This window comes from Coregonus lavaretus, assembly GCF_964263955.1.
Source record: "Coregonus lavaretus genome assembly, chromosome: 23".
NCBI classification, from domain to species: Eukaryota; Metazoa; Chordata; class Actinopteri; order Salmoniformes; family Salmonidae; genus Coregonus; species Coregonus lavaretus.
The window spans coordinates 32233574-32259158 of record NC_140010.1 but is presented as its reverse complement, the minus strand read 5'-3'; the positions used below and the strand labels follow the sequence as shown (position 1 = coordinate 32259158).

The following is a 25585-nucleotide window of genomic DNA, read 5'->3' as shown; positions in this document are numbered from 1 at the left end:
AGCTGTCATCAAGGCAAAGGGTGGCTATTTGAAGAATCTCAAATATATAATATATTTTGATTTGTTTTACACTTTTTTGGTTACTACATGATTTCATATGTATTATTTCATAGTTTTGATGTCTTCACTATTATTCTACAATGTAGAAAATAGTAAAAATAAAGAACAACCCTGGAATGAGTAGGTGTGTCCAAGCTTTTGACTGGTACTGTATGTTTGTAAATATTTGTAAGAATTCAAATTCAAATCTACTTCTGTCTTTGACCAGGTTTCTTTTGAAATGTGTATATATATTAAAAAACTAGATTATGTTTAAATAAATAAATAAAGGTTTTACTGTGTGCTGTGTCTTAACACAACCCAGAAACTGGGAGCTGGTGAACAGGCTACTCAGTCAGTAAAACTATTGTTTTCCTTCACCTCAACACAGACATGAAGACAAAGACACAGAATATGTCAGGTTGCAGACTGTTTATATACCATGACAACACTACGTAGACTAGCCACACTAAATCACACTATAAGCTGGACGCATGCTGACCAATAAAATGAGGCACCAGATTCACAAGGAGAGATGCATCACATTTAGAGTGGGTCATAGATTGAACATCAACTCTACAAGGCTTCAGTCACAGTGATAAGTTCCCACAGAGGTTTCTTTTTAGGGATCTAAACTCTAGTAAAATGCATGGAAGCACACGGCAATGGATCACCACTTGACTAACTTCATAGTACAGTACATTTTGATACAATCTTTAAAAGCATCACCAGTGACAGGTTAGCAGCTCAGGCGACAAGATGAACATTTATCTGCCTAGGAGGTAATCTGGTTTTAAAACAGTCGGTCTTCCATCCCTTACAATACTTAAATGTATCTTTAAATTCTTCCTCTTTAAGTGCGATAACATTAGCGCATATCTACTGTAACAGATAGGGATCATACCTTGACAACACTAAGTCAGGTGTCAAATGAGGCTGTGAACTACAATTTCCCAATGCCCTCCACAACCACTGTAAATTCTTGTGTTCACATGTTCACTAGGCATTAGCCTGCTGTATACTTGAGATCCCAGTAGGGTTAGTGCATAGGGTGTACATGAGGTCCAAAACAAGACAACAAAGACCACACTATGAAGGTGAAATAAAACAATGCCGGACTACATGAGATCATTGGGCGAGTCTCCGCCCACAGGAAGTGAGTTGTTGTTACATGTCGTAGAGGACTTCTAACACCGTGGAGATGGACCAGGCCTGTGATTCGCAGCTGAAGGGGCAGTACTGGCCATTCTCATTGGTCAGCTCTGGCAGACCCTTCCAACTAGACCTGGGGGGTTAGAAGAGACATGGATGGATGTTCAAATAGTGTGCGTAAATATGTGTGTTTGTGTCTTTGTGTATTTACCTCTCCAGGTGGACATAATGCTGAGAGAGAATGCTCTTCACCAGGTACACTGTCTGGTCATAGGTCTCCTTCCCAAGCTTCTTGGCAAAATAGAGCTTTGCTCGAAGGAAGTACCCAATTGGCCACAGCCACTCCTAAAAAACAAACAAGTGATTATACCCATCAGATCAATTCAATACAACTTTATTTATCCGCTCAGGAGCATTGCCATAAGAAGTTGAACAATAACTCCTCATTTAAGGTGTGGTACAACTCCAAATCCTGAGTGAGGCACACTCACTGGTCCTTGGTGGTAGTTGAAGCCTCTGGCCACATTGTAGTTGTCATTATCCAGGGCGTTGTCATAGACACCACAGTACACCATATCACTGGGGGAGAAATAAACGTGATGTCAGTAGTATATAAGCCAAGAAAATATATATAGAAAATTAATCAGTAAATGAAGAGGGGCCAGGAGCTTTTCCTGACCATATGACCTGAATAGGAAAAACTTCTGGCCCTACCAATGACTATTAATGGCTGTAGGTATCTTACTCTGGATCCAAGGTCTTCATTCCCAGAGGTCCTAGCAGCTTCTTCTCAGCGACCTCCAGGGCCTTCCAGGCTCTCTCCACCGTGAACAACTCAGGAGCCTCAGGGACAGAATAGAGAAAATATTCAACTCATTAATACCTCGCAAACTCCCCCCCCACCACTATAACCATCTTCTACCGACACAGTTCTTTAGATATATTTACACACAAGGGGTAGCCAAGAAAACAATGATTTATATATACACTAGATGACTGATAGAGGGGCGCTGTTTTGAAGCCACATTGTAAAAAACATTTTGGAAGCTATAGAAATGCATTTTAATGTCTATATTTGGTTTTGTCATGTTTATTCTATTACAGACACCTTAATGCATACTTTGACATTATATTATGTGAGCTAAACATAAAGACAGAAGATAGCCCTATTTGGTAAAAGACCAAGTCCATATTATGGCAAGAACAGCTCAAATAAGCAAAGAGAAACGACAGTCCATCACTTTAAGACATGAATGTCAGTCAATACGGAACATTTCAAGAACTTTGAAAGTTTCTTCAAGTGTAGTCGCAAAAGCCATCAAGCGTTATGATGAAACTGGCTCTCATGAGGACCGCCACAGGAATGGAAGACCCAGAGTTACCTCTGTTGCAGAGGATAAGTTCATTAGAGTTACCAGCCTAAGAAATTGGTCTGGAGTCCAAATTGGAGATATTTGGTTCCAACCGCCGTGTCTTTGTGAGACGCGTGTGGGTGAACGGATGATCTCCGCATGTGTAGTTCCCACCGTAAAGCATGTAGGAGGAGGTGTTATGGTGTGAGGGTTCTTTGCTGGCGACACTGTCTGTGATTTATTTAGAATTCAAGCATTCTGCAGCGATACGCCATCCCATCTGGTTTGGGCTTAGTGGGACTATCATTTGTTTGATATTTGACCAAGAAGGAGAATGATGGAATGCTGCATCAGATGATCTGGCCTCCACAATCCCCCGACCTCAACCGAATTGGGATGGTTTGGGATGAGTCACACTGCAGAGTGAAGGAAAATCAGCCAACAAGTGCTCAGCATATGTGGGAACTCCTTCAAGACTGTTGGAAAAGCATTCCAGGTGAAGCTGGTTGAGAGAATGCCAAGAGTGTGCAAAGCTGTCATCAAGGCAAAGGGTGGCTTTTTGAAGAATCTCAAATATAAAATATTTTGATTTGTTTAACACTTTTTTGGCTACTACATGATTCCATATGTGTAATTTACAATGTAGAAAATAGTAAAAAATAAAGAACAACCCTTGAATGAGTAGGTGTGTCCAAGGTTTTGACTGGTACTGTACAACATTGCAAGAAAAGGGCTAAGGCCTTGGGGGTGAATTCCATTTTAAATCAGTCGATTCTGGAAGTAAACTGAAATTCCAATGCTTCTCTATGAGAAAAAACATGAAACAGGGCATGAGCTGATGCCACTCTGATGGCAACTCACCACCACCATGGCGATGCAAAAGTTGGGCCTGAGCTGGTAGTCACACCAGGGGCTGGAGGCTCCGTGGCTGTCCTTGTAAATGCCTCTCTTGTGGACCAGGTCTGGGTGCTTCTCGTTGGGGTCCTTCTCATCATGGGACACATAGAAGTTCTTCTCAAAGTTGACCTGGATCTTATGGTTCCAATCCTCATAGGACACCTTCAACTCCTTACCTGCCAGGGAAAACAAATATAGAATAAAAATGTTTTCATTAAGTCTTATTAGAGAAAGGGAAGTCGTGTGCGTGTGTTTGCATACATTAGAATGTGTGTCTGTGTGTGTGTATATATCTGCACTGCATGTGTGTGTGTGTGTGTGCGTGCGTGCGTGTCCAGGCAGCACTCACCATCCCTGTCTATCTTCATGGAGCTGTGGGGGAACAGGCCCTTCTTATGGAGCTCCACCAGCCAGCGTACTGCAGACTTACTGAGGCCCACCATCTCCACCGCTGACCCATCTCTTGAGACACACACAACCAGGGACATGAGTCAAATCAGATCAAATGAAACATGAATTGAATGTGCATTTATAACAGCTTCATCTTTTATGAAGAAGCAGGAGAGAGGTCCAACTACTCTGGCTTTGCCTAACAGTTTGGTTTACATTGTATTGTATTGTATTGTATTCTATTATATTGGTGGTCTATGATGGTCTTACCTGGGTGTGGCAGGCATGCCCTTGTTCCGAGCTTTGTCGCTCTCTCCCATTTTGTCCATCCATGTTCCACAGTTGAAGCGGTTGCCACCGTACACAAAGCCAGTATAACGATGCACTTTGGCCACAACATTGAAGCCTGGGAGCAAGGAGAATAATAACATACCATGTTTGCTGAACCAAGACACTATGACAATGTGCACCATAAGAAAAACCTTAACCAACGAGAGCCACTTTAGGGAATAACCGGGACACATAATTTTTCAAAATCAGGTAACGTAATCAGGAAAAACTCCTGGTCCTACTTATTAACTCAAAGTATGACCGCAACCGGAGGTGACTGTAGCAGACTCACCCTCGTCCTTCATGTGCATGTCGATCTTTGGTCCGGCATTGCGCTCTCTGAAATCGATACCCTGCATGTGGCGAGTCATGGCCTCATGGATGACATCACAAAGGGACTGTGTGAACGAGAACTGAAACACACGAGGATGACGTTAGACTGTACCCCCGCTTGATGTACTGTAGGTGTATGTGTGGACATGTATGGATTTATGCATAATGTGTGTAGGTGATATGTGCGCATGTGAGAGTTTGTGGGATCGTGTGTGTGTGCATGTATTTATTAGGGATCCCCATTAGCTCTCCCTCTTCCTGGGATCCAAACACATTCAAGTACTTACATTATACATAAAACAAAAGATAAAACAGTTAATCATATAACATTATTACACCACTACATATCTACAATACAAAATGTATATTGCCACCATACAACAATATTACAATGTACGTGTGTGTAGAGTGTGTTTATGCATATGTGTGTGACTGTATATACTATATGTGTTGTATATACTATATGTGCTGTATATACTATGTGTTGTAGCCTCCTGTAGCTCAGTTGGTAGAGCATGGCGCTTGCAACACCAGGGTTGTGGGTTCGATTCCCATGGGGGTCCAGTATGAAAAATGTATGCACTCATTAACTGTAAGTCGCTCTGGATAAGAGCGTCTGCTAAATGACTAAAATGTAATGTAAATGCTGTATATACTATATGTGCTGTATGTGCTGTATATACTGTATGTGCTGTATATACTGTATGTGCTGTATATACTGTATGTGGTGTATATACGTGCTGTATATAGTATATGTGCTGTATATACTGTATGTGGTGTGTATACGTGCTGTATGTGGTGTATATACTGTATGTGGTGTATATACTGTATGTGGTGTATATACTGTATGTGGTGTATATACTGTATGTGGTGTATATACGTGCTGTATGTGGTGTATATACTGTATGTTGTGTATATACTGTATGTGGTGTATATACTGTATGTGGTGTATATACGTGCTGTATATACTGTATGTGGTGTATATACGTGATGTATATACACTGCTCAAAAAAATAAAGGGAACACTTAAACAACACAATGTAACTCCAAATCAATCACACTTCTGTGAAATCAAACTGTCCACTTAGGAAGCAACACTGATTGACAATAAATGTCACATGCTGTTGTGCAAATGGAATAGACAACAGGTGGAAATTATAGGCAATTAGCAAGACACCCCCAATAAAGGACTGGTTTTGCAGGTGGTGGCCACAGACCACTTCTCAGTTCCTATGCTTCCTGGTCACATTTGAATGCTGGCGGTGCTTTCACTCTAGTGGTAGCATGAGACGGAGTCTACAACCCACACAAGTGGCTCAGGTAGTGCAGCTCATCCAGGATGGCACATCAATGCGAGCTGTGGCAAGAAGGTTTGCTGTGTCTGTCAGCGTAGTGTCCAGAGCATGGAGGCGCTACCAGGAGACAGGCCAGTACATCAGGAGACGTGGAGGAGGCCGTAGGAGGGCAACAACCCAGCAGCAGGACTGCTACCTCCGCCTTTGTGCAAGGAGGAGCAGGAGGAGCACTGCCAGAGCCCTGCAAAATGACCTCCAGCAGGCCACAAATGTGCATGTGTCTGCTCAAACGGTCAGAAACAGACTCCATGAGGGTGGTAGGAGGGCCCGACGTCCACAGGTGGGGGTTGTGCTTACAGCCCAACACCGTGCAGGACGTTTGGCATTTGCCAGAGAACACCAAGATTGGGAAATTCGCCACTGGCGCCCTGTACTCTTCACAGATGAAAGCAGGTTCACACTGAGCACGTGACAGACGTGACAGAGTCTGGAGACGCCGTGGAGAACGTTCTGCTGCCTGCAACATCCTCCAGCATGACCGGTTTGGCGTGGGTCAGTCATGGTGTGGGGTGGCATTTCTTTGGGGGGCAGCACAGCCCTCCATGTGCTCACCAGAGGTAGCCTGACTGCCATTAGGTACCGAGATGAGATCCTCAGACCCCTTGTGAGACCATATGCTGGTGCGGTTGGCCCTGGGTTCCTCCTAATGCAAGACAATGCTAGACCTCATGTGGCTGGAGTGTGTCAGCAGTTCCTGCAAGAGGAAGGCATTGATGCTATGGACCGCCCGTTCCCCAGACCTGAATCCAATTGAGCACATCTGGGACATCATGTCTCGCTCCATCCATCAACGCCACGTTGCACCACAGACTGTCCAGGAGTTGGCGGATGCTTTAGTCCAGGACTGGGAGGAGATCCCTCAGGAGACCATCCGCCACCTCATCAGGAGCATGCCCAGGCATTGTAGGGAGGTCATACAGGCACGTGGAGGCCACACACACTACTGAGCCTAATTTTGACTTGTTTTAAGGACATTACATCAAAGTTGGATCAGCCTGTAGTGTGGTTTTCCACTTTAATTTTGAAGGCGACTCCAAATCCAGACCTCCATGGGTTGATAAATTTGATTTCCATTGATAATTTTTGTGTGATTTTGTTGTCAGCACATTAAACTATGTAAAGAAAAAAGTATATAATAAGATTATTTCATTCATTCAGATCCAGGATGTGTTATTTTAGTGTTCCCTTTATTTTTTTGAGCAGTGTACTATATGTGCTGTATATACTATATGTGGTGTATATACTGTATGTGGTGTATATACTGTATGTGTTGTACATGTGAGAGAGATGAAGAGTGTGTGTTTATGCATATGTGTGTGGGTGTTTATATGTGTACATGTGTGAGTGTGTGTACGAGAGAGATAAAGAGAAAGTGTGTGTATGCATTTATGCATATGTGTGTATACGGTATGTGTATAGCTGTGACCTACTGGAGTGCCAGGGGCGTGGGGCTCGGAGTCATCATGGGGGTACATCCTGACCACGGGGCAGTGGAGGATGGCAGTGCCCTCGGGCACCAGGGTACAGTAGTCCTGGATGCACTGCAGCCACCACCACACTGCGTCACGGCAGTTGAAGCGGGCACTGATGCCCTCGCCCAACAGGTTGGGGATAAGACCGTGTCTCAGGGTGCCTGCAAACGCCAGGATGATGTTTCTGTTCAAGAAAATAAACATTGAATGAACATATACAAATATATAAAATGATACCTAAGAAGTTCCATTTGGATTCTAGTACAATATAGAGAATACACACCTAGCCTCCAGGTGACGACCAGTGACCAGCATGAGTCCACGCAGAGCGATAAAGGTGTCTCGGCCCCAGCAGCGGAAGATTCCAGAGGAGAAGTGTGGCAGACCTGTGAAACAGGAAGCATGGTAGAGATGAATAAAGGAAGAAGATGGTTGAATAGAGCTGAAATTCTAACACCAATTCTCAAATGGTACAGAGATACAAATATGACTTTATCAGCTGATAGCTGCTGAATTGGTCATGAACTGAAGCTTATAGCTTAGTTTCATTAAAATACCAAGCGACTGACAATGATAGGCCATTTTGATGATTACCAATAGACATCAGTTATTTGGCTACTCAATGTAGTCCAGCATGATGGTTATTATCATTAGTTTCCAGAATATCAACAGAAAAATATTATGGGTTATTTGGGTGGCGTCCGACTACTGTTTACAGTATCCGACTACTGTTTACAGTATTAGAATTGATTAATATAAATGAGGGGTTGCTATGCAGACCTGCGGCCAGGGAGACGCAGCTCTGCTCCTTCTTGCCGGTGTCTTTGTTGAGGCTGTAGGGGACGTCGGGTAGCGCCAGGGACAAGGGGGGCAGAGCTGGGAAACTGCCAACACCACACATCTGGACCGAGCCCAGTGCCAGCAGTTTGACAAAGGTGGAGCCGTTCTGGACGAAACTGAACAAGACAGAAACACAGAGAAAAACATGGTTTTACATTAAAAACATTGTGCACCATTGCTGGACAAAACTGAAGAAACCACGAGAAAACACATAAGTTAAAAAAGTTTTCGGCACACCCTTAAAGGTACAGGGCCTTTTTAATACAAATATTCTCACTAAATCTAATTTAAGTATCTTCAATTGTTCTATTGCATCATTTTCGTAATGTATGTTGAGTGTGTGAGAAACATTTATAGGGTTGTTTCTGTGGGGACATACCTGGACATCTTGTTGAAGGTGATGTCCAGAGCCGTGGTGTAGGCTCCCACTAGGATAGCGTCAAAGTAGCAGGGGATGAGGTAGCGAGGGATGTGCTTCAGATAGTGGAACATCCCTTCGAGCCACTTCCCCACCTGGAAACATTTCGGACAACACATGCTATATGGATAACACCAACTTTGAAAATGATGACCATGGAAAATGGTGACAATGATGATCCTCATTTTACTACTACCACACTGGTAGATTTAAAACTCAGGTCTTGGATCTTAGATGGGCAGAGTTATAGGATGAATTTCTTTCTATTTAGCATCATTATTGTCAAGTTCATCAGACGGTCTTGTCTGTCTACTTTGTCATAAGGCCTATGGAAAATCAAGAGGGATTCATTCAGTTTGAATTACTGTCACTCAAACCGTACTCACCTCTCCTAGAGCGCCACCACAGGACACCAGCCTGTTGCTGACGTAGTCGATCATCCAGTCACCCTGTCTCAGGTTGTTACACACCGGGTGGCCCAAGTCATTCTTGGGACGAATGTCCGCCATCACTGACATCAGACCTGTATCAAAACAATGAAACACGTTTTTAATGTCTATGTCCAGTTTCAGATGCTCTTAGGCACAGATCTAGGATCAGCTTACCAACCCAAATCCTAGTGCTGACCAGGGTTGGGATCAATTCAATTTCAAATCAGTCAATTCAGGAAGTAAACTGCAAAATTCTCATTTCTATTTCAATTTACAGTGAATTGACTGAATTAAAATGGAATTGACCCCAACCCTGGTGCTGACTGGACCCCTCAGTGTGAATTGTACTGTACCTTGCAGGCCACTGTACTTGAAGCTGGTCCAGGAGGGGATGTTGTAGCAGCCTCCTCCTTCCTCCTGCTCCTCAGAGTCACAGCGGAACAGCAGCATGTTCATGTCGGCCAGGGTCAGCTTAGACATGATCCTGCATGGGGATAGAGGATGGGGTCACATAACATTACAACACACACACTCACCTTACTGGGCACAACTGGAGACTACAGATCCCCATTGATCAGTATGTTGATCAATTCCTCACTATACAAATAAACTCAGCAAAAAAAGAAACGTCCCTTTTTCAGGACCCTGTCTTTCAAAGATAATTCGTAAAAATCCAAATAACTTCACAGATCTTCATTGTAAAGGGTTTAAACACTGTTTCCCATGCTTGTTCAATGAACCATAAACAATTCATGAACATGCACCTATGGAACGGTCATTAAGACACTAACAGCTTATAGATGGTAGGCAATTAAGGTCACAGTTATGAAAACTTAGGACACTAAAGAGGCCTTTCTACTGACTCTGAAAAATACCAAAAGAAAGAGGCCAAGGGTCCCTGCACATCTGCGTGAACATGCCTTAGGCATGCTGCAAGGAGGCATGAGGACTGCAGATGTGGCCAGGGAAATAAATTGCAATGTCAGTACTGTGAGACGCTTAAGACAGCGCTACAGGGAGACAGGACGGACAGCTGATCGTCCTCGCAGTGGCAGACCACGTCTAACAACACCTGCACAGGATCGGTACATCCGAACATCACACCTTGGGACAGGTACAGGATGGCAACAACAACTGCCCGAGTTACACCAGGAACGCACAATCCCTCCATCAGTGCTCAGACTGTCCGCAATAGGCTGAGAGAGGCTGGACTGAGGGCTTGTAGGCCTGTTGTAAGGCATGTCCTCACCAGACAAACCCACCGTCGCTGGACCAGACAGGACTGGCAAAAAGTGCTCTTCACTGACGAGTCGCGGTTTTGTCTCACCAGGGGTGATGGTCGGATTCGCGTTTATCGTCGAAGGAATGAGCGTTACACTGACGCCTGTACTCTGGAGTGGGATCGATTTGGAGGTGGAGGGTTCGTCATGGTCTGGGGCGGTGTGTCACAGCATCACCGGACTGAGCTTGTTGTCATTGCAGGCAATCTCAACGCTGTGCGTTACAGGGAAGAGATCCTCCTCCCTCATGTGGTACCCTTCCTGTAGACTCATCCTGACATGACCCTCCAGCATGACTATGCAACCAGCCATACTGCTCGTTCTGTGCGTGATTTCCTACAAGACAGCAATGTCAGTGTTCTGCCATGGCCAGCGAAGAGCCTGGATCTCAATCCCATTGAGCACGTCTGGGACCTGTTGGATCGGAGGGTGAGGGCTAGGGTCATTCCCCCCAGAAATGTCTGGGAACTTGCTGGTGCCTTGGTGGAAGAGTGGGGTAACATCTTACAGCAAGAACAGGCAAATCTGGTGCAGTCCATGAGGAGGAGATGCACTGCAGTACTTAATGCAGCTGGTGGCCAGTATGCACTCACTAACTGTAAGTCGCTCTGGATAAGAGCGTCTGCTAAAATGTTTTTTTTTTTATAATGTAAAAATGTGGCCATACCAGATACTGACTGTTACTTTTGATTTTGACCCCCCCTTTGTTCAGGGACACATTATTCAATTTATATTAGTCACATGTCTGTGGAACTTGTTCAGTTTATGTCTCAGTTTATGTCTTAAGTTTGCTGAAAATAAACAAAGTTGACAGTGAGAGGACGTTTCTTTTTTGCTGAGTTTATATTACCATACAGATGTAGGATTTTAATTTGAGCAAGTTTGCTACAGCAGGAAAATACTCCTGCAGCAACAGGACATGTCAATTATTATGTGGATTATAATTAATGGACATTTTTGTAGGGGTTGCTACATTTTTCGTAAGGGAAAATCAAGTCTGAAATGTCAAAGTGGAAATTACAAACTTCAGAAGCCTTTTTAAACCTGAAATACAATACAATATTTTATTTTCCTGCATCAGCTCTTTTCCAATAGACTTGGTGTGTTTGCACAGCAGTGTGTGTGTGTGTGTGTGTGTGTGTGTGTGTGTGTGTGTGTGTGTGTGTGTGTGTGTGTGTGTGTGTGTGTGTGTGTGTGTGTGTAGCGGGACATTCGTGTGTACAGTGCCTTCGGAAAGTATTCAGACCCCTTGACTTTTTCCACTTTTTGTTCTGTTACAGCCTTATTCTAAAATGGATTTAAAAAACAGGTGCATCCTGTTTCCATTGATCATCCTTGAGATGTTTCTACAACTTGATTGGAGTCCACCTGTGGTAAATTCAATTGGTTGGACATGATTTGGAAAAGGCACATACCTGTCTATATAAGGTCCCACAGTTGACAGTGCATGTCAGAGAAACAACCAAGCCATGGGATCAAAGGAATTGTCCCTAGAGCTCCTGTAGCTCAGTTGGTAGAGCATGGTGCTTGCAACGCCAGGGTTGTGGGTTCGATTCCCACGGGGGGCCAGTATGAAAAATGTATGTACTCAATAACTGTAAGTCGCTCTGGATAAGAGCGTCTGCTAAATGACTAAAATGTAAAAATTATGAAACCAAGATTGAACTCTTCGGCCTGAATGCCAAGCGTCACGTCTGGAGAAAACCTGTCACCATCCCTATGGTGAAGCATGGTGGTGGCAGAATCATGCTGTGGGAATGTTTTTCAGCGGCAGGGACTGGGAGACTAATCAGGATCGAGGCAAAGATGAACGGAGCAAAGTACAGAGAGATCCTTGATGAAAACCTGCACAGGACCTCAGACTGGGGCGAAGGTTCACCTTCCAACAGGACAACAACCCTAAGCACACATCCAAGACAACACAGGAGTGGCTTCTGGACAAGTCTCTGAATGTCATTGAGTAGCCAGAGCCTGGACTTGAGCCCGATCTAACATCTCTGGAGAGACCTGAAAATAGCTGTGCAGCAACGCTCCCCATAGAACCTGACAGAGCTTGAGAGGATCTGCAGAGAAAAATGGGAGAAAATCCCCAAATACAGGTGTGACAAGCTTGTAGCGTCATACCCAAGAAGACTCAAGGCTGTAATCGCTGCCAAAGGTGCTTCAACAAAGTACAGAGTAAAGGGTCTGAATACTTATGTAAATGTGATATTTCAGTTTTATATTTTTAATACATTTGTAGAAATGTCTAAAAAACAGTTTTTGCTTTGTCATTATGGGGTATTGTGTGTAGTTTGATGAACAAAAAAAAACTATTTAATCAATTTTAGAATAAGGCTGTAACATAACAAAATGTGGAAAAAGTAAAGGGGTCTGGATACTTTCTGAATGCACTGTACAGTGAGGGAAATAAGTATTTGACCCCTCTGCAAAACATGACTTAGTACTTGGTGGCAAAACCCTTGTTGGCAATCACAGAGGTCAGACATTTATTGTAGTTGGTCACCAGGTTTGCACACATCTCAGGAGGGATTTTGTCCCACTCCTCTTTGCAGATCTTCTCCAAGTCATTAAGGTTTCGAGGCTGACGTTTGGCAACTCGAATCTTCAGCTCCCTCCACAGATTTTCTATGGGATTAAGGTCTGGAGACTGGCTAGGCCACTCCAGGACCTTAATGTGCTTCTTCGTGAGCCACTCCTTTGTTGCCTTGGCCGTGTGTTTTGGGTCATTGTCATGCTGGAATACCCATCCATGACCCATTTTCAATGCCCTGGCTGAGGGAAGGAGGTTCTCACCCAAGATTTGACGGTACATGGCCCCTTCCATCGTCCCTTTGATGCGGTGAAGTTGTCCTGTCCCCTTAGCAGAAAAACACCCCCAAAGCATAATGTTTCCACCTCCATGTTTGACGGTGGGGATGGTGTTCTTGGGGTCATAGGCAGCATTCCTCCTCCTCCAAACACGGTGAGTTGAGTTGATACCAAAGAGCTCGATTTTGGTCTCATTTAACCACAACACTTACACCCAGTTCTCCTCTGAATCATTCAGATGTTCATTGGCAAACTTCAGACGGGCCTGTATATGTGCTTTCTTGAGCCGGGGGACCTTGCGAGCGCTGCAGGATTTCAGTCCTTGACGGCGTAGTGTGTTACCAATTGTTTTCTTGGTGACTATGGTCCCAGCTGCCTTGAGATCATTGACAAGATCCTCCCGTGTATCTCTGGGCTGATTCCTCACCGTTCTCATGATCATTGCAACTCCACGAGGTGAGATCTTGCATGGAGCCCCAGGCCGAGGGAGATTGACAGTTATTTTGTGTTTCTTCCATTTGCGAATAATCGCACCAACTGTTGTCACCTTCTCACCAAGCTGCTTGGCGATGGTCTTGTAGCCCATTCCAGCCTTGTGTAGGTCTACAATCTTGTCCCTGACATCCTTGGAGAGCTCTTTGGTCTTGGCCATGGTGGAGAGTTTGGAATCTGATTGATTGATTGCTTCTGTGGACAGGTGTCTTTTATACAGGTAACAAGCTGAGATTAGGAGCACTCCCTTTAAGAGTGTGCTCCTAATCTCAGCTCGTTTCCTGTATAAAAGACACCTGGGAGCCAGAAATCTTTCTTATTTCCCTCATTAAAATGCAAATCAATTTATAACATTTTTGACATGCGTTTTTCTTGATTTTTTTGTTGTTATTCTGTCTCTCACTGTTCAAATAAACCTACCATTAAAATTATAGACAGATAATTTCTCTGTCAGTGGGCAAACGTACAAAATCAGCAGGGGATCAAATATTTTTTTCCCTCACTGTATGTGTATGTTTGTGTGTGTGCAAGCGTGTCTTTGTGCGATGTATACTCACTGTGCCAGGGGTGTCTCCAGTATGGTTGGTGTGTGCTGGTCGGGCAGACTGCCAAGCTTATACTTCGGGCTGAACTGGATCAGGTGATGTCTGATGATTCCCACCAGCTCTTGGGCCCTGGGGTCCAGACTCACCCTGATGAGGGAAACACAGATACATCTCAGAGAGGGAGACATATCTCCTGATCCCAGATCTGTTTGTGCCATTGGCCTGACATGAACATAGAAGTTGTCAAGACAGCATAAACAGATCTGGGACCAGGCTAGGAGACATACAGTCTGCATGGCTGGAGAGATTCCTCGGCCAAAAGGTTTTTTCCTTCAAGATGGATTTGAACCAGCGACCTACAAATCAATGCTATTTTACCTACAGTCCTCCGCTCTACCAACTGAGCTATCAAAGGGGTGAAGAGTCAACAGTATTACCTGTGAGCTGTGTGTGGACAATAGGAGGCCAAACTGACCAAAGAACATCCCCACCCATTTACATTTACATTTTAGTCATTTAGCAGACGCTCTTATCCAGAGCGACTTACAGTTAGTGAATGCATACATGTTTTTTTGTTGTTGTTTTTTTTCATACTGGCCCCCCGTGGGAAACGAACCCACATCCCTGCCAGCCAAACCCTCCCCTATCTTGGACGACGCTGGACCAATTGTGCGCCGCCCATGGGTCTCCCGGTCGCGGCCGGCTGCGACAGAGCCTGGACTCGAACCAGGATCTCTAGTGGCACAGCCTTAGACCACTGCGCCACCCCTCACTAACATTGGTGTGTGTTTTATTCTATTTAATGTGTGTTTATATTGGGCTGCTCATCATGACCTCTGACCTGAAGGCTATGACGCTGCCAGGGGTGAGGCGCTCGAAGACGATCTCCTGGACAAACTCACTGCTGCCCTTAGATGTCACGCCTGCATGTTTCACAACGCCACTGTCCTTCAGCTGGGGTGACAGGGGACACAAAAGACCATGGGTGAATAAAGTTTCACTACCTTACAAAACAGTATGAAGGTCCACAATGGGGTATTGAGAGGAGAGTTGAGGACAATTCTGAATTGGCTTTTGCTGGTCTATATCAATTATGTATATAAACACTGGATTGCTAATGCTAAGTATTGGCCAATGAGAGGCTTTGAAGCCACCTGTCGGCAGTCCTCCTTAGGAATGAATGGAATTCTACAGCATTGAAATGAAATGTTTTAAGGACAAAATTACATGTATTTAAGTATTTTGTTGTTGTAGTGGGGACAGTAACATTAGAACGTATACTTTTTTTAAATACAAAAAATGATACTTTAAGGTAATTTTTTGTACATATATTTTCAGTTGACATGTTAATGTTTAGCTCACATAATATAATACAAAAATATGCATTAAGGTGCCTGTAATAGAATAAATGTGGCAAAAACAAATGTAGAAATTAATAAATGCATTTCTATAGCTTCTAAAATATATATTTTTTATAATGGTGGGGGAGTGCCAAGATGGAGGCGCAGTGTTTTCAAAACAGCACCTCCTTTCAGTCATCTAGTGTATATATATATAAATCATTGGTGTATACACCATTACCAAACGTTTTACTTTGACTAAATAGCAAAAAGTATATTGAGCGAAGCACATAACACTGAGTAAATAGCTATGTAAACTAAATGGCATTCAATAGAAACTCAAACAAGCCAGACAGAATACAGACACAATACCAGCTTGTGAAACGTAACCGGATGCCCAGGCTGAGAATGGATTTGTTTTGTTTGAGAGGAAAGACTTTACATCTCAAGCCCATTGTGACAGGGGGCCTAAACAACTGTAATTACCCATGTTCCCCGGCACTTGGCGTCACATTACCTGGATGTGCTCCTTAATCTCCACAGTGTACTCCGGCATGCCATTAATGTACTTCTCACATTTCTTGTAGGTGCCGGCTTGCCTGTCGATGATACGCGCCTCGAGAACCACCTCATCAATTTTACCTGGAGATGGAGAGAGATTAAGTTGATTGTGTTAAAATAGTAGGTCCTGCATCCAGGTCAGTAGTGTTCTCATGTCATCTCCTGTGCCTCTCTTGCCATTTGTTCCAATAATATTGGTTTGGAATTGATCCCTGACCAAGATGGCTGCCATTATCAGCACATTCTAGAGTTATGAAGATGAATGACATATATGAAGGTGAATGACATAGGCCACTTTAGTATTATTGTATTTCTATGGATGGCCCGTTCTGAGGACAGTGTCGTGTGTATGGTAACAGTGAAGCATCATACCAGGGATGAACATGGGTGGAACCTCCTTCCTGTACTGGTGGTGTTTGGGGTTGTGGAAAGCAGTGCGACACACGGCCACCACAGACTGGTGTGTGCTGGGACAGTGACGCGTCACCGCCACAACGTCCTCGTCCACCTGGTCCACATACACCTAGGAGGGGGACAGAGGAAATAACAAGTAATGTTCCACATAACTCTTATCACGCAAATACAGTGGGGAAAAAAAGTATTTAGTCAGCCACCAATTGTGCAAGTTCTCCCACTTACAGTGGGGGAAAAACGATTTAGTCAGGCACCAATTGTGCAAGTTCTCCCACTTAAAAAGATGAGAGAGGCCTGTAATTTTCATCATAGGTACACGTCAACTATGACAGACAAATTGAGAATATTTTTTCCAGAAAATCACATTGTAGGATTTTTAATGAATTTATTTTTAATGCAAATTATGGTGGAAAATAAGTATTTGGTCACCTACAAACAAGCAAGATTTCTGGCTCTCACAGACCTGTAACTTCTTCTTTAAGAGGCTCCTCTGTCCTCCACTCGTTACCTGTATTAATGGCACCTGTTTGAACTTGTTATAAGTATAAAAGACACCTGTCCACAACCTCAAACAGTCACACTCCAAACTCCACTATGGCCAAGACCAAAGAGCTGTCAAAGGACACCAGAAACAAAATTGTAGACCTGCACCAGGCTGGGAAGACTGAATCTGCAATAGGTAAGCAGCTTGGTTTGAAGAAATCAACTGTGGGAGCAATTATTAGGAAATGGAAGACATACAAGACCACTGATAATCTCCCTCGATCTGGGGCTCCACGCAAGATCTCACCCCGTGGGGTCAAAATGATCACAAGAACGGTGAGCAAAAATCCCAGAACCACACGGGGGGACCTAGTGAACGACCTGCAGAGAGCTGGGACCAAAGTAACAAAGCCTACCATCAGTAACACACTACGCCGCCAGGGACTCAAATCCTGCAGTGCCAGACGTGTCCCCCTGCTTAAGCCAGTACATGTCCAGGCCCGTCTGAAGTTTGCTAGAGTGCATTTGGATGATCCAGAGGAGGATTGGGAGAATGCCATATGGTCAGATTAAACCAAAATATAACTTTTTGGTAAAAACTCAACTCGTCATGTTTGGAGGACAAAGAATGCTGAGTTGCATCCAAAGAACACCATACCTACTGTGAAGCATGGGCGTGGAAACATCATGCTTTGGGGCTGTTTTTCTGCAAAGGGACCAGGACGACTGATCCGTGTAAAGCAGGGGTGTCAAACTCGTTTTAGCTCAGGGGCCACATGGAGGAAAATCTATTCCCAAGTGGGCCGGACCGGAAAAATCATGGTATATATAACTTAAAAACAACAACTTCAGATTGTTTTCTTTGTTTTAATACGATCAACATACAACATAAAGCTGGAGCCTGAGGACAGTGTGTCCAAAATAGTACAAGCACAACATCACTATTAATCATAAAACACGTCAAGTTTATTTGAAAATTCTAAAGAAAAAGTGACTTGCAACACAAAGCCTCCTGGTGCAAAATACAGTGAAAAGTCAAAAAATCACGTCCTCCATTTGCAGATTGCACTTTCTCTCTGAACTTTGTCACAACGCCTGCTTTTTTCCCGATCATTGAGGGCGCACCATCTGTAGCCAGGCTGACAGCACGGGACCAGTCCACTCCGACCCTGTCCAGCGCGCCGACGAGTGCGGTAAAAATATCAGCTGCTGTCGTTGTATCTGTCATCGGCACCAACTCCACGAACTCCTCGGTGACGGTCAATGTGTCATCAACTCCGCGGATGAAAAAATGGCCAGTTGTGCAACATCTGTAATGTCCGTGCTTTCATCAATTGCAACCGAAAACGCAATAAATGACTTTACTTTTTGCTTCAACTGGCTGTCCAAATCCACTGAAAGATCGGAAATCCTGTCTGCAACTGTGTTTCTTGTCAGGCTGATATTTGCAAAAGCCTGCCGTTTTTCAGGGCACACAATCTCCGCTGCCTTCATCATGCATGTTTTTACAAATTCACCCTCACTAAATGGTTTTGAAGCCACTGCGATTTCATTAGCAATGAGGTAGCTAGCTTTCACTGCAGCGTCACTGATGTCTCGGCTGTGAGTAAACACAGACTGCTGTTTCTTCAGACCCGCCAACAGTTCATTCACCTTCTCTCATCTCCGCTGTCCTTGAAAGTTGTCATATTTGTCGGCATGAAGACTCACATAGTGGCGACGAAGGTTATATTCTTTCAGCACTGCAACATGCTCTGAACACACCAAACATACAGCTTTCCCATTCAATTCCGTGATTAAATAGGATGACCATTTTTCTTGGAACACTCTGCACTCTGTGTCCACTTTTCTCTTTTTTGACAGAGACATATTGGGGCAATGAGGGTGCCAAAGCACATAATGTTAAAAGTAGAAGCCGTAATAAATATCGCGGGCAAAACAAAGTAGCTCATTGGCTGCACGTGCTTGACCTACTTGCTCTGCCCCGGTATAAACAGTTTGCTTGCTTAACACAATTGCTATTGCGCCATCCAGTGGACGCAATTGGAACAGCAGTTTATTTTATAAAAAAAAAAAAAAAAAAAAAAGTTTTTTTTTTTTTTTTTTTAAATCATCTCGCGGGCCGGATTAAACCCGTTTGCGGGCCTGATACGGCCCGCGGGCCGTACGTTTGACACCCCTGTCTTAGAGGCTTACCTAGAAAGACTCACACCTGTAATTGCTGCCAAAGTTGATTATAACATGTATTGACTCAGGGGTGTGAATACTTATGCAAATTAGATATTTCTGTATGTTGTGTAGATGGGTGAGAAAAAATCTATTTAATCCATTTTGAATTCAGGCTGTAACACAACAAAATGTGGATTAAGTCAAGGGGTATGAATACATTCTGAAGGCACTGTATCTGCACATATGTGACGTAGTACGCAATTCTCTGGGAACACTTTTGGCTCGTGAGTGCTACTTTCAGAACTACTGGCAAAAAAGTATACAAAAGTACAGAAGAATCTCTTTAATGTTTAACAATTTTTTTTCTCTGAAAAATATATTATTTTATCAATTAAATAATGTTGCCTATTGCATTTACAACACAACAGTACAACAACAAATCAAAATACCCCAAAAATAACTTGAAACATATGTTTTAAATGCAATATATTTTTATTACTATTCTAAAGAAATTAAATTACAAACAGAAAATGGAAGTCTTCAAAGGTGACAGTCTCCATGTGATCTCATTTGGAGATGTAATATCTGCAGCTTTTATTCAATATCACTTGGTTTAAGAAGTAGTCCTCAGTCTTAATTGACGCAAACCTCAGTGAGCCCAGACTGTGTGTAGCAGGGCTTCTCGGTTGCCTCGTAGTTGGATGCCTCAGCATTGTCAGATACAACTTTGGCTAGCTTGGTGTCGAATGGGTTCAATGCCACCTGGATGGCAGGCTCAGAGTCAGGCACAAGGAAGTTATCTGGGATGCTAGGCAGAGGCGGCTCACACTCTCTCAGGCTGACAGCACTCTTTCCAGGTCTCTTTTCCGACTCAGATTTGTCCTTAGTGGAGATGAACTCCTTTGACTTCTGCAACTCTTTTGCAGAATCGTCAGAAATGGGGGCACACTGTGGTGTGGATGATGCTTGTTTCAAACCAAACCGTGAAGAGATGCTCTCCCGAACTCTGGATGCCAGTGTCTGTGGTTCAGCGGTGGCTGGTTCCCTTTTCTTCAACCTGGCAGTGGCAATAGCATCAGATCGCCTTCTAGCCTCCTTGGAGATTCTCACAGCATCATAGAGAACCACTATTACGATGAAGCCATAGAAAACAAGCCCCAAAATCAGGTTCACCTTCACAAGTGGCTCGGAGTAAGAAGGGTCAGTCAATATGTTGACTCTGGGTTTGATCTTCAGGGTGCTCTTCTGAGCTTTTGGAGCTGGAGCCTGAAGATTTTCTTTGAAGACGTTGTTGTCACCTTGCAATGCTTTTTGCTTGTAAGCCTGTAGATAAGGAATACGTTTCTCCACAATCATCTGTGGGACTTTAGCTTTACCTGGGAAAGTATCATCTTTCATCCTCTGAAGTTGTTCCAGCATCTGGTCCACTTGCACCATTTTGGTCCATTTTGCAACATTGGGGATGTCCTGAACAGGGTGGTCCTTCACTGGCATCAAAGGCCTGTGCTCTGGAACAGAAATCAGGGGCTCTACAAGCTCCGAGGGCTCTTTAGAATTTTTTGAGGAATATCCTTTTGTCAACTGGCCCACGTTACCTGGAGAAGAATCGTCTTTCACCCGTAAACTCTCAAGTTGTTCCAGCAATGACTTAAAATTGGTCTCTTTTGTAGCATCAGGGTTGTTCTGAACAGAGTGGTCCTTCACTGGCATCAACGGCTTGTGCTCTGGAACAGAAATCAGGGGCTCTACAAAGTCCGGGGGGTCTTTGACATTTTTTGAGGAATATCCTTTTGTCAACTGGCCCACATTACCTGGAGAAGAATAGTCTTTCACCCGTAAACTATCAACTTGTTCTTTTGTAGCATCAGGGTTGTTCAGAATAGGGTGGTCCTTCACTGGCATCAAAGTCTTGTGCTCTGAAGACACCAACACATTTGCAGCAACAGGCGAAAGGAGACAGAAAATAACAGCCAACAATAACATCTTCATGTTGCACAGCCCACCCTTCTGGGAGAGCTGTGCCATTTTGATTAAAGAAATCGTCTTTCAAAAGTAGGCAGTACAAATTACAAGTCAAACTACTAGTTGGCTAGCTGTGCTTTGTAAAAGTGAATTGGGTTTACTGTTCACTGTCAAACATACACAAGATATGGACCCAACATGATGTAATAGAAGAATCTGATTATAACATCACGTGTTCCAGAATGTTGTAACCTGCTCCTCATTGTATTCATTAATTCAGATAATTCATTAATTCATCTCTTTGGATACATTTGGCAATTAGTTTGACGTGAAGTCCCTGTCCCTAAACTGCTTTCTCCTACGACTTTGGCAAATGCCCCCGTGACCTACAGCTCCTCATATACTACCAGGTCATGGTAGTATCTACACTGGTGCTGGTGCTTGCGATGACCCAGCTAATTATGAGCTTTCTGACCCAGGGAGTGAGACACTTTTTGGCCTTCCTCATGGCCCGCACTGCCCCCCTGGAAACCAAATGTTTAAAGACATGGTACTTTGGTGACTAAGAAAGTATTTTTTAAACCTCTCACTTTGGGCTGGATGCTTCAATGTCTAGTTCATACATGCATAATCTGAGGGAAGAATTACTGTTCAGAGAGAGAGAGAGAGCGAGAGAGAGAGATGACTTGTTGCACATACAGTGCCTTCAGAAAGTATTCACACCCCTGACTTTTGCCACATTTTGTTGTGTTACAGCCTGAATTTAAAATTTATTAAATTGAGATTTTGTGTCACTGGCCTACACACAATACCTCATAATGTCAAAGTGGAATTATGTTTTTGAAATGTTTTACAAATTAATAACAAATGAAAAGTTGAAATGTCTTGAGTCACTAAGTATTCAACCCCTTTGTTATGGCAAGCCTAAATAAGTTCAGGAGTAAACGTTTGCTTAACAAGCCACATAATAAGCTGTGTGCAATAATAGTTTTTTCTTTCAAAATCATCTCGCGGGCCGGATTAAACCCGTTTGCGGGCCTGATCCGGCCCGCGGGCCGTACGTTTGACACCCCTGGTGTAAAGGAAAGAATGAATGGGGCCATGTATCGTGAGATTTTGAGTGAAAACCTCCTTCCATTGGCAAGGGCATTGAAGATGAAACGTGGCTGGGTCTTTCAGCATGACAATGATCCCAAACACACCGCCCGGGCAATGAAGGAGTGGCTTCGTAAGAAGCATTTCAAGGTCCTGGAGTGGCCTAGCCAGTCTCCAGATCTCAACCCCATAGAAAATCTTTGGAGGGAGTTGAAAGTCCGTGTTGCCCAGCGACAGCCCCAAAACATCACTGCTCTAGAGGAGATCTGCATGGAGGAATGGGCCAAAATACCAGCAACAGTGTGTGAAAACCTTTTGAAGACTTACAGAAAACGTTTGACCTGTGTCATTGCCAACAAAGGGTATATAACAAAGTATTGAGAAACTTTTGTTATTGACCAAATACTTATTTTCCACCATAATTTGCAAATAAATTCATAAAAAATCCTACAATGTGATTTTGATTCTGCCTTGAGATCATTGACAAGATCCTCCCGTGTAGTTCTGGGCTGATTCCTCACCGTTCTCATGATCATTGCAACTCCACAAGGTGAGATCTTGCATGGAGCCCCATTGGAGGGAGATAGACGGTTATTTTGTGTTTCTTCCATTTGCGAATAATTGCACCAACTGTTGTCACCTTCTCACCAAACTGCTTGGCAATGGTCTTGTAGCCCATTCCAGCCATGTGTAGGTCTACAATCTTGTCCCTGATATCCTTGGAGAGCTCTTTAGTCTTGGCCATGGTGGAGAGTTTGGAATCTGATTGATTGATTGCTTCTGTGGACAGGTGTCTTTTATACAGGTAACAAGCTGAGATTAGGAGCACTCCCTTTAAGAGTGTGCTCCTAATTTCAGCTCGTTACCTGTATAAAAAGACACCTGGGAGCCAGAAATCTTTCTGATTGAGAGGGGGTCAAATTCTTATTTCCCTCATTTTTGATATGCGTTTTTCTGGATTTTTTTGTTGTTATTCTGTCTCTCACTGTTCAAATAAACCTACCATACAAATTATAGACTGATCATTTCTTTGTCAGTGGGCAAATGTACAAAATCAGCAGGGGATCAAATACTTTTTCCCTCACTGTATGCGTGGGAAGCTAACAGCCATTTATGTGTTGTATAGTTTGTGTTTTTGGGGATGTCACTTCATGCTACTGTGGGGCAGTAATACATAAGGTGACGAGTCAGGTCATAGGTTAGGTTACGTTTAAAGTAGGGCTGTGACAGTCATGGAATTTTCGATGACTGTAATTGGCCAGCCAAATGACTGCACTCACCATAATAACCGTTAGAATAGCAAAAAAGACACACATTTTCTCCTCTCCTTCGCTCCTGAATGCATGTCCTGCCATAGAAATATAATGAATAGAACGAACATCCCCATTCAAGTCAATGAAGGCATTATGGGTGGACTGGCAGCCATTGCGAGTGTACCCACAGGAGCAAAGTCTTGCATCGCTTTCATCTCAATGGGTGCGTTTCTCTGCTCAGACGTTGCTGACGCCTGCCAGATCTTACAACACCTGGATGGCTATTTTACGTACCTTTCAACCACATCATGGTCGTGTTACGCTGCTCAGACGTTGCATGCATCAACCAATGGTTGTGTGCCCCATCATCGACTGTGCAGTCGGGCACCAGACTGCTATAAAATAAAGTGGTTAGCTGATACGTAAAATACTTATCCAGGCGTTGTAAGATCTGGCATGTGTCAGCAACGCCTGAGCAGAGGAAAACGACCGACATGTTATAGCAATCTGGTGCCCGCAGGGGAATGCGACCAATATCTGCGGTGCCGCTCATGGCAATGTCATCTCGCTGAGTCTACCTTGAAATTAAAGTCAATCTTAATGTGACCCCGCCAAATTCAGAATCTTGACAACCCAATTAGAAAAAAAGCTTGAAAAGCCCATTCGATTTTTATTTAGTTTGAGTTTTTCAAACAGGTTTGTTAATGATTTAATTTCAGTTTACTAAATCGTTTTTATTTCAGTTTTCATTTACTTCCCAACACACCCACCTGGTTGAAGCCCTTCAAGGCCAGATCCTGGTGCATTTTATTGAGGGCCAGCTTGCCAGCGATAATACCCGTCTTCAGGTTGACCTCCCCGGGGGACGAGGCCTTGGCGTCAGGGTTCCACTTGGGGTAGAAACGCTCCTCCTTCACCACTGAGATCTACAGGCAGACACGCAGAGGAGATGGTCACTAAAGACCATAGTCATTCATCATCCATGGCTATTTACTGTACAATACTACTATAGTACCTACCATAATTCTAAACTTTCCTTTGGCTTTATACTTAAAGGGAAACTTCACAATTTTTCAACTTCATAATCTCCAGCACCACCCCAACATCAACATATTGTGAAAATGGCACATTTCTATGTTTTGTTTTAAAAAATAAGGAAAATAAGTGTTTCCTAGGGCATCATCGGTGTGCATCGTGTGATTTTGACATTTACATTTGTACATTTTAGTCATTTAGCAGACGCTCTTATCCAGAGCAACTTACAGTTAAGTGAGTGCATACATTTTTATAAAAATAAAAATAAAATCATACTGGCCCCCCATGGGAATTGAACCCACAACCCTGGCGTTGCAAGCGCCATGCTCTACCAACTGAGCTACACGGGGCCCAGTGAGTTGTGAGTAGGCATTGCCCACTAATTGCTTACTAATTGTCTACTAATTGGTTGATGATGTCATTGGAAACACTTATCTTTCTCTAGCTTTTTTACTACAAAACATTGAAACACACCATTTTCACATATGTTGATGTTTGGGTGGTGCTGGAGATGATGAATATGAAGTTGAAAATTTTTGAAATTTCCCTTTAAAGTGATTTGAGATATATATAGTGATGCTATAGTGTTGTATATGCATTTAACATATACAAATATCAGGATAAAAGTCATTATACTGTTATGACCGAGAAAAGGTGTGAGTGTTACCTGGTGGGGCACCATCTCATCATATCCCCTGGTGCTGCCAGAGCAACAGCAGGCCATTGAAACGATGGCAGAGCTGGGGAGCGAGTCGTAAGCAGAGCGGAGCTGGAACATAGACATCAAAAAAGGAATTGACACACCCAGGTTTGTGGTGCCCTACTTTTTTTTAATTAGGGGGAAATGTTCCCAGAGAATGAACAGGGACACAGCACAAAGGGGTACCGCTCCACTGCCTCACTGGAGTTTCATATAGCACTGGATTTAAGATTTAAACCCAAAGTTCATACTGAAATCAACCAGGTTCTGACCAGGTTCTATATTGTTTAACAATATGTATCAATGTACATACTAGCATACCACTTAGAATGCATGGCCAGTATATTTGCTTCATTCTAAGAAGTAGTATGCTAGCTACAGTAGTGTGCATATTGAAACATTGCCTAGATATGTTTTACAGCAATGAACTAGCAAT

General features: G+C 43.5%; 1 protein-coding gene across 1 annotated transcript in view; it reads right to left on the bottom strand.

Annotated features, from left to right (window-relative positions):
• Nucleotides 1-455: 455 nt before the first annotated feature.
• The window catches only part of LOC311098787 (glycogen debranching enzyme-like), a 48430-nt gene continuing 23300 nt past the window's right edge, over nt 456-25585 (bottom strand). The window contains exons 14-33 of the mRNA XM_084139352.1: nt 25117-25218; nt 24185-24340; nt 16411-16561; nt 15995-16119; nt 14979-15091; nt 14150-14284; nt 9363-9493; nt 8965-9101; nt 8540-8673; nt 8101-8276; nt 7604-7706; nt 7279-7504; nt 4453-4573; nt 4101-4236; nt 3790-3902; nt 3405-3616; nt 1937-2034; nt 1683-1770; nt 1403-1536; nt 456-1324 (exon numbers count right to left, since the gene is read on the bottom strand). Coding sequence (XP_083995478.1) covers nt 1207-1324; nt 1403-1536; nt 1683-1770; nt 1937-2034; nt 3405-3616; nt 3790-3902; nt 4101-4236; nt 4453-4573; nt 7279-7504; nt 7604-7706; nt 8101-8276; nt 8540-8673; nt 8965-9101; nt 9363-9493; nt 14150-14284; nt 14979-15091; nt 15995-16119; nt 16411-16561; nt 24185-24340; nt 25117-25218 — 2709 coding nt within the window. The 3' untranslated portion in view covers nt 456-1206. The remainder of the gene's footprint in view (nt 1325-1402; nt 1537-1682; nt 1771-1936; nt 2035-3404; nt 3617-3789; nt 3903-4100; nt 4237-4452; nt 4574-7278; nt 7505-7603; nt 7707-8100; nt 8277-8539; nt 8674-8964; nt 9102-9362; nt 9494-14149; nt 14285-14978; nt 15092-15994; nt 16120-16410; nt 16562-24184; nt 24341-25116; nt 25219-25585) is intronic.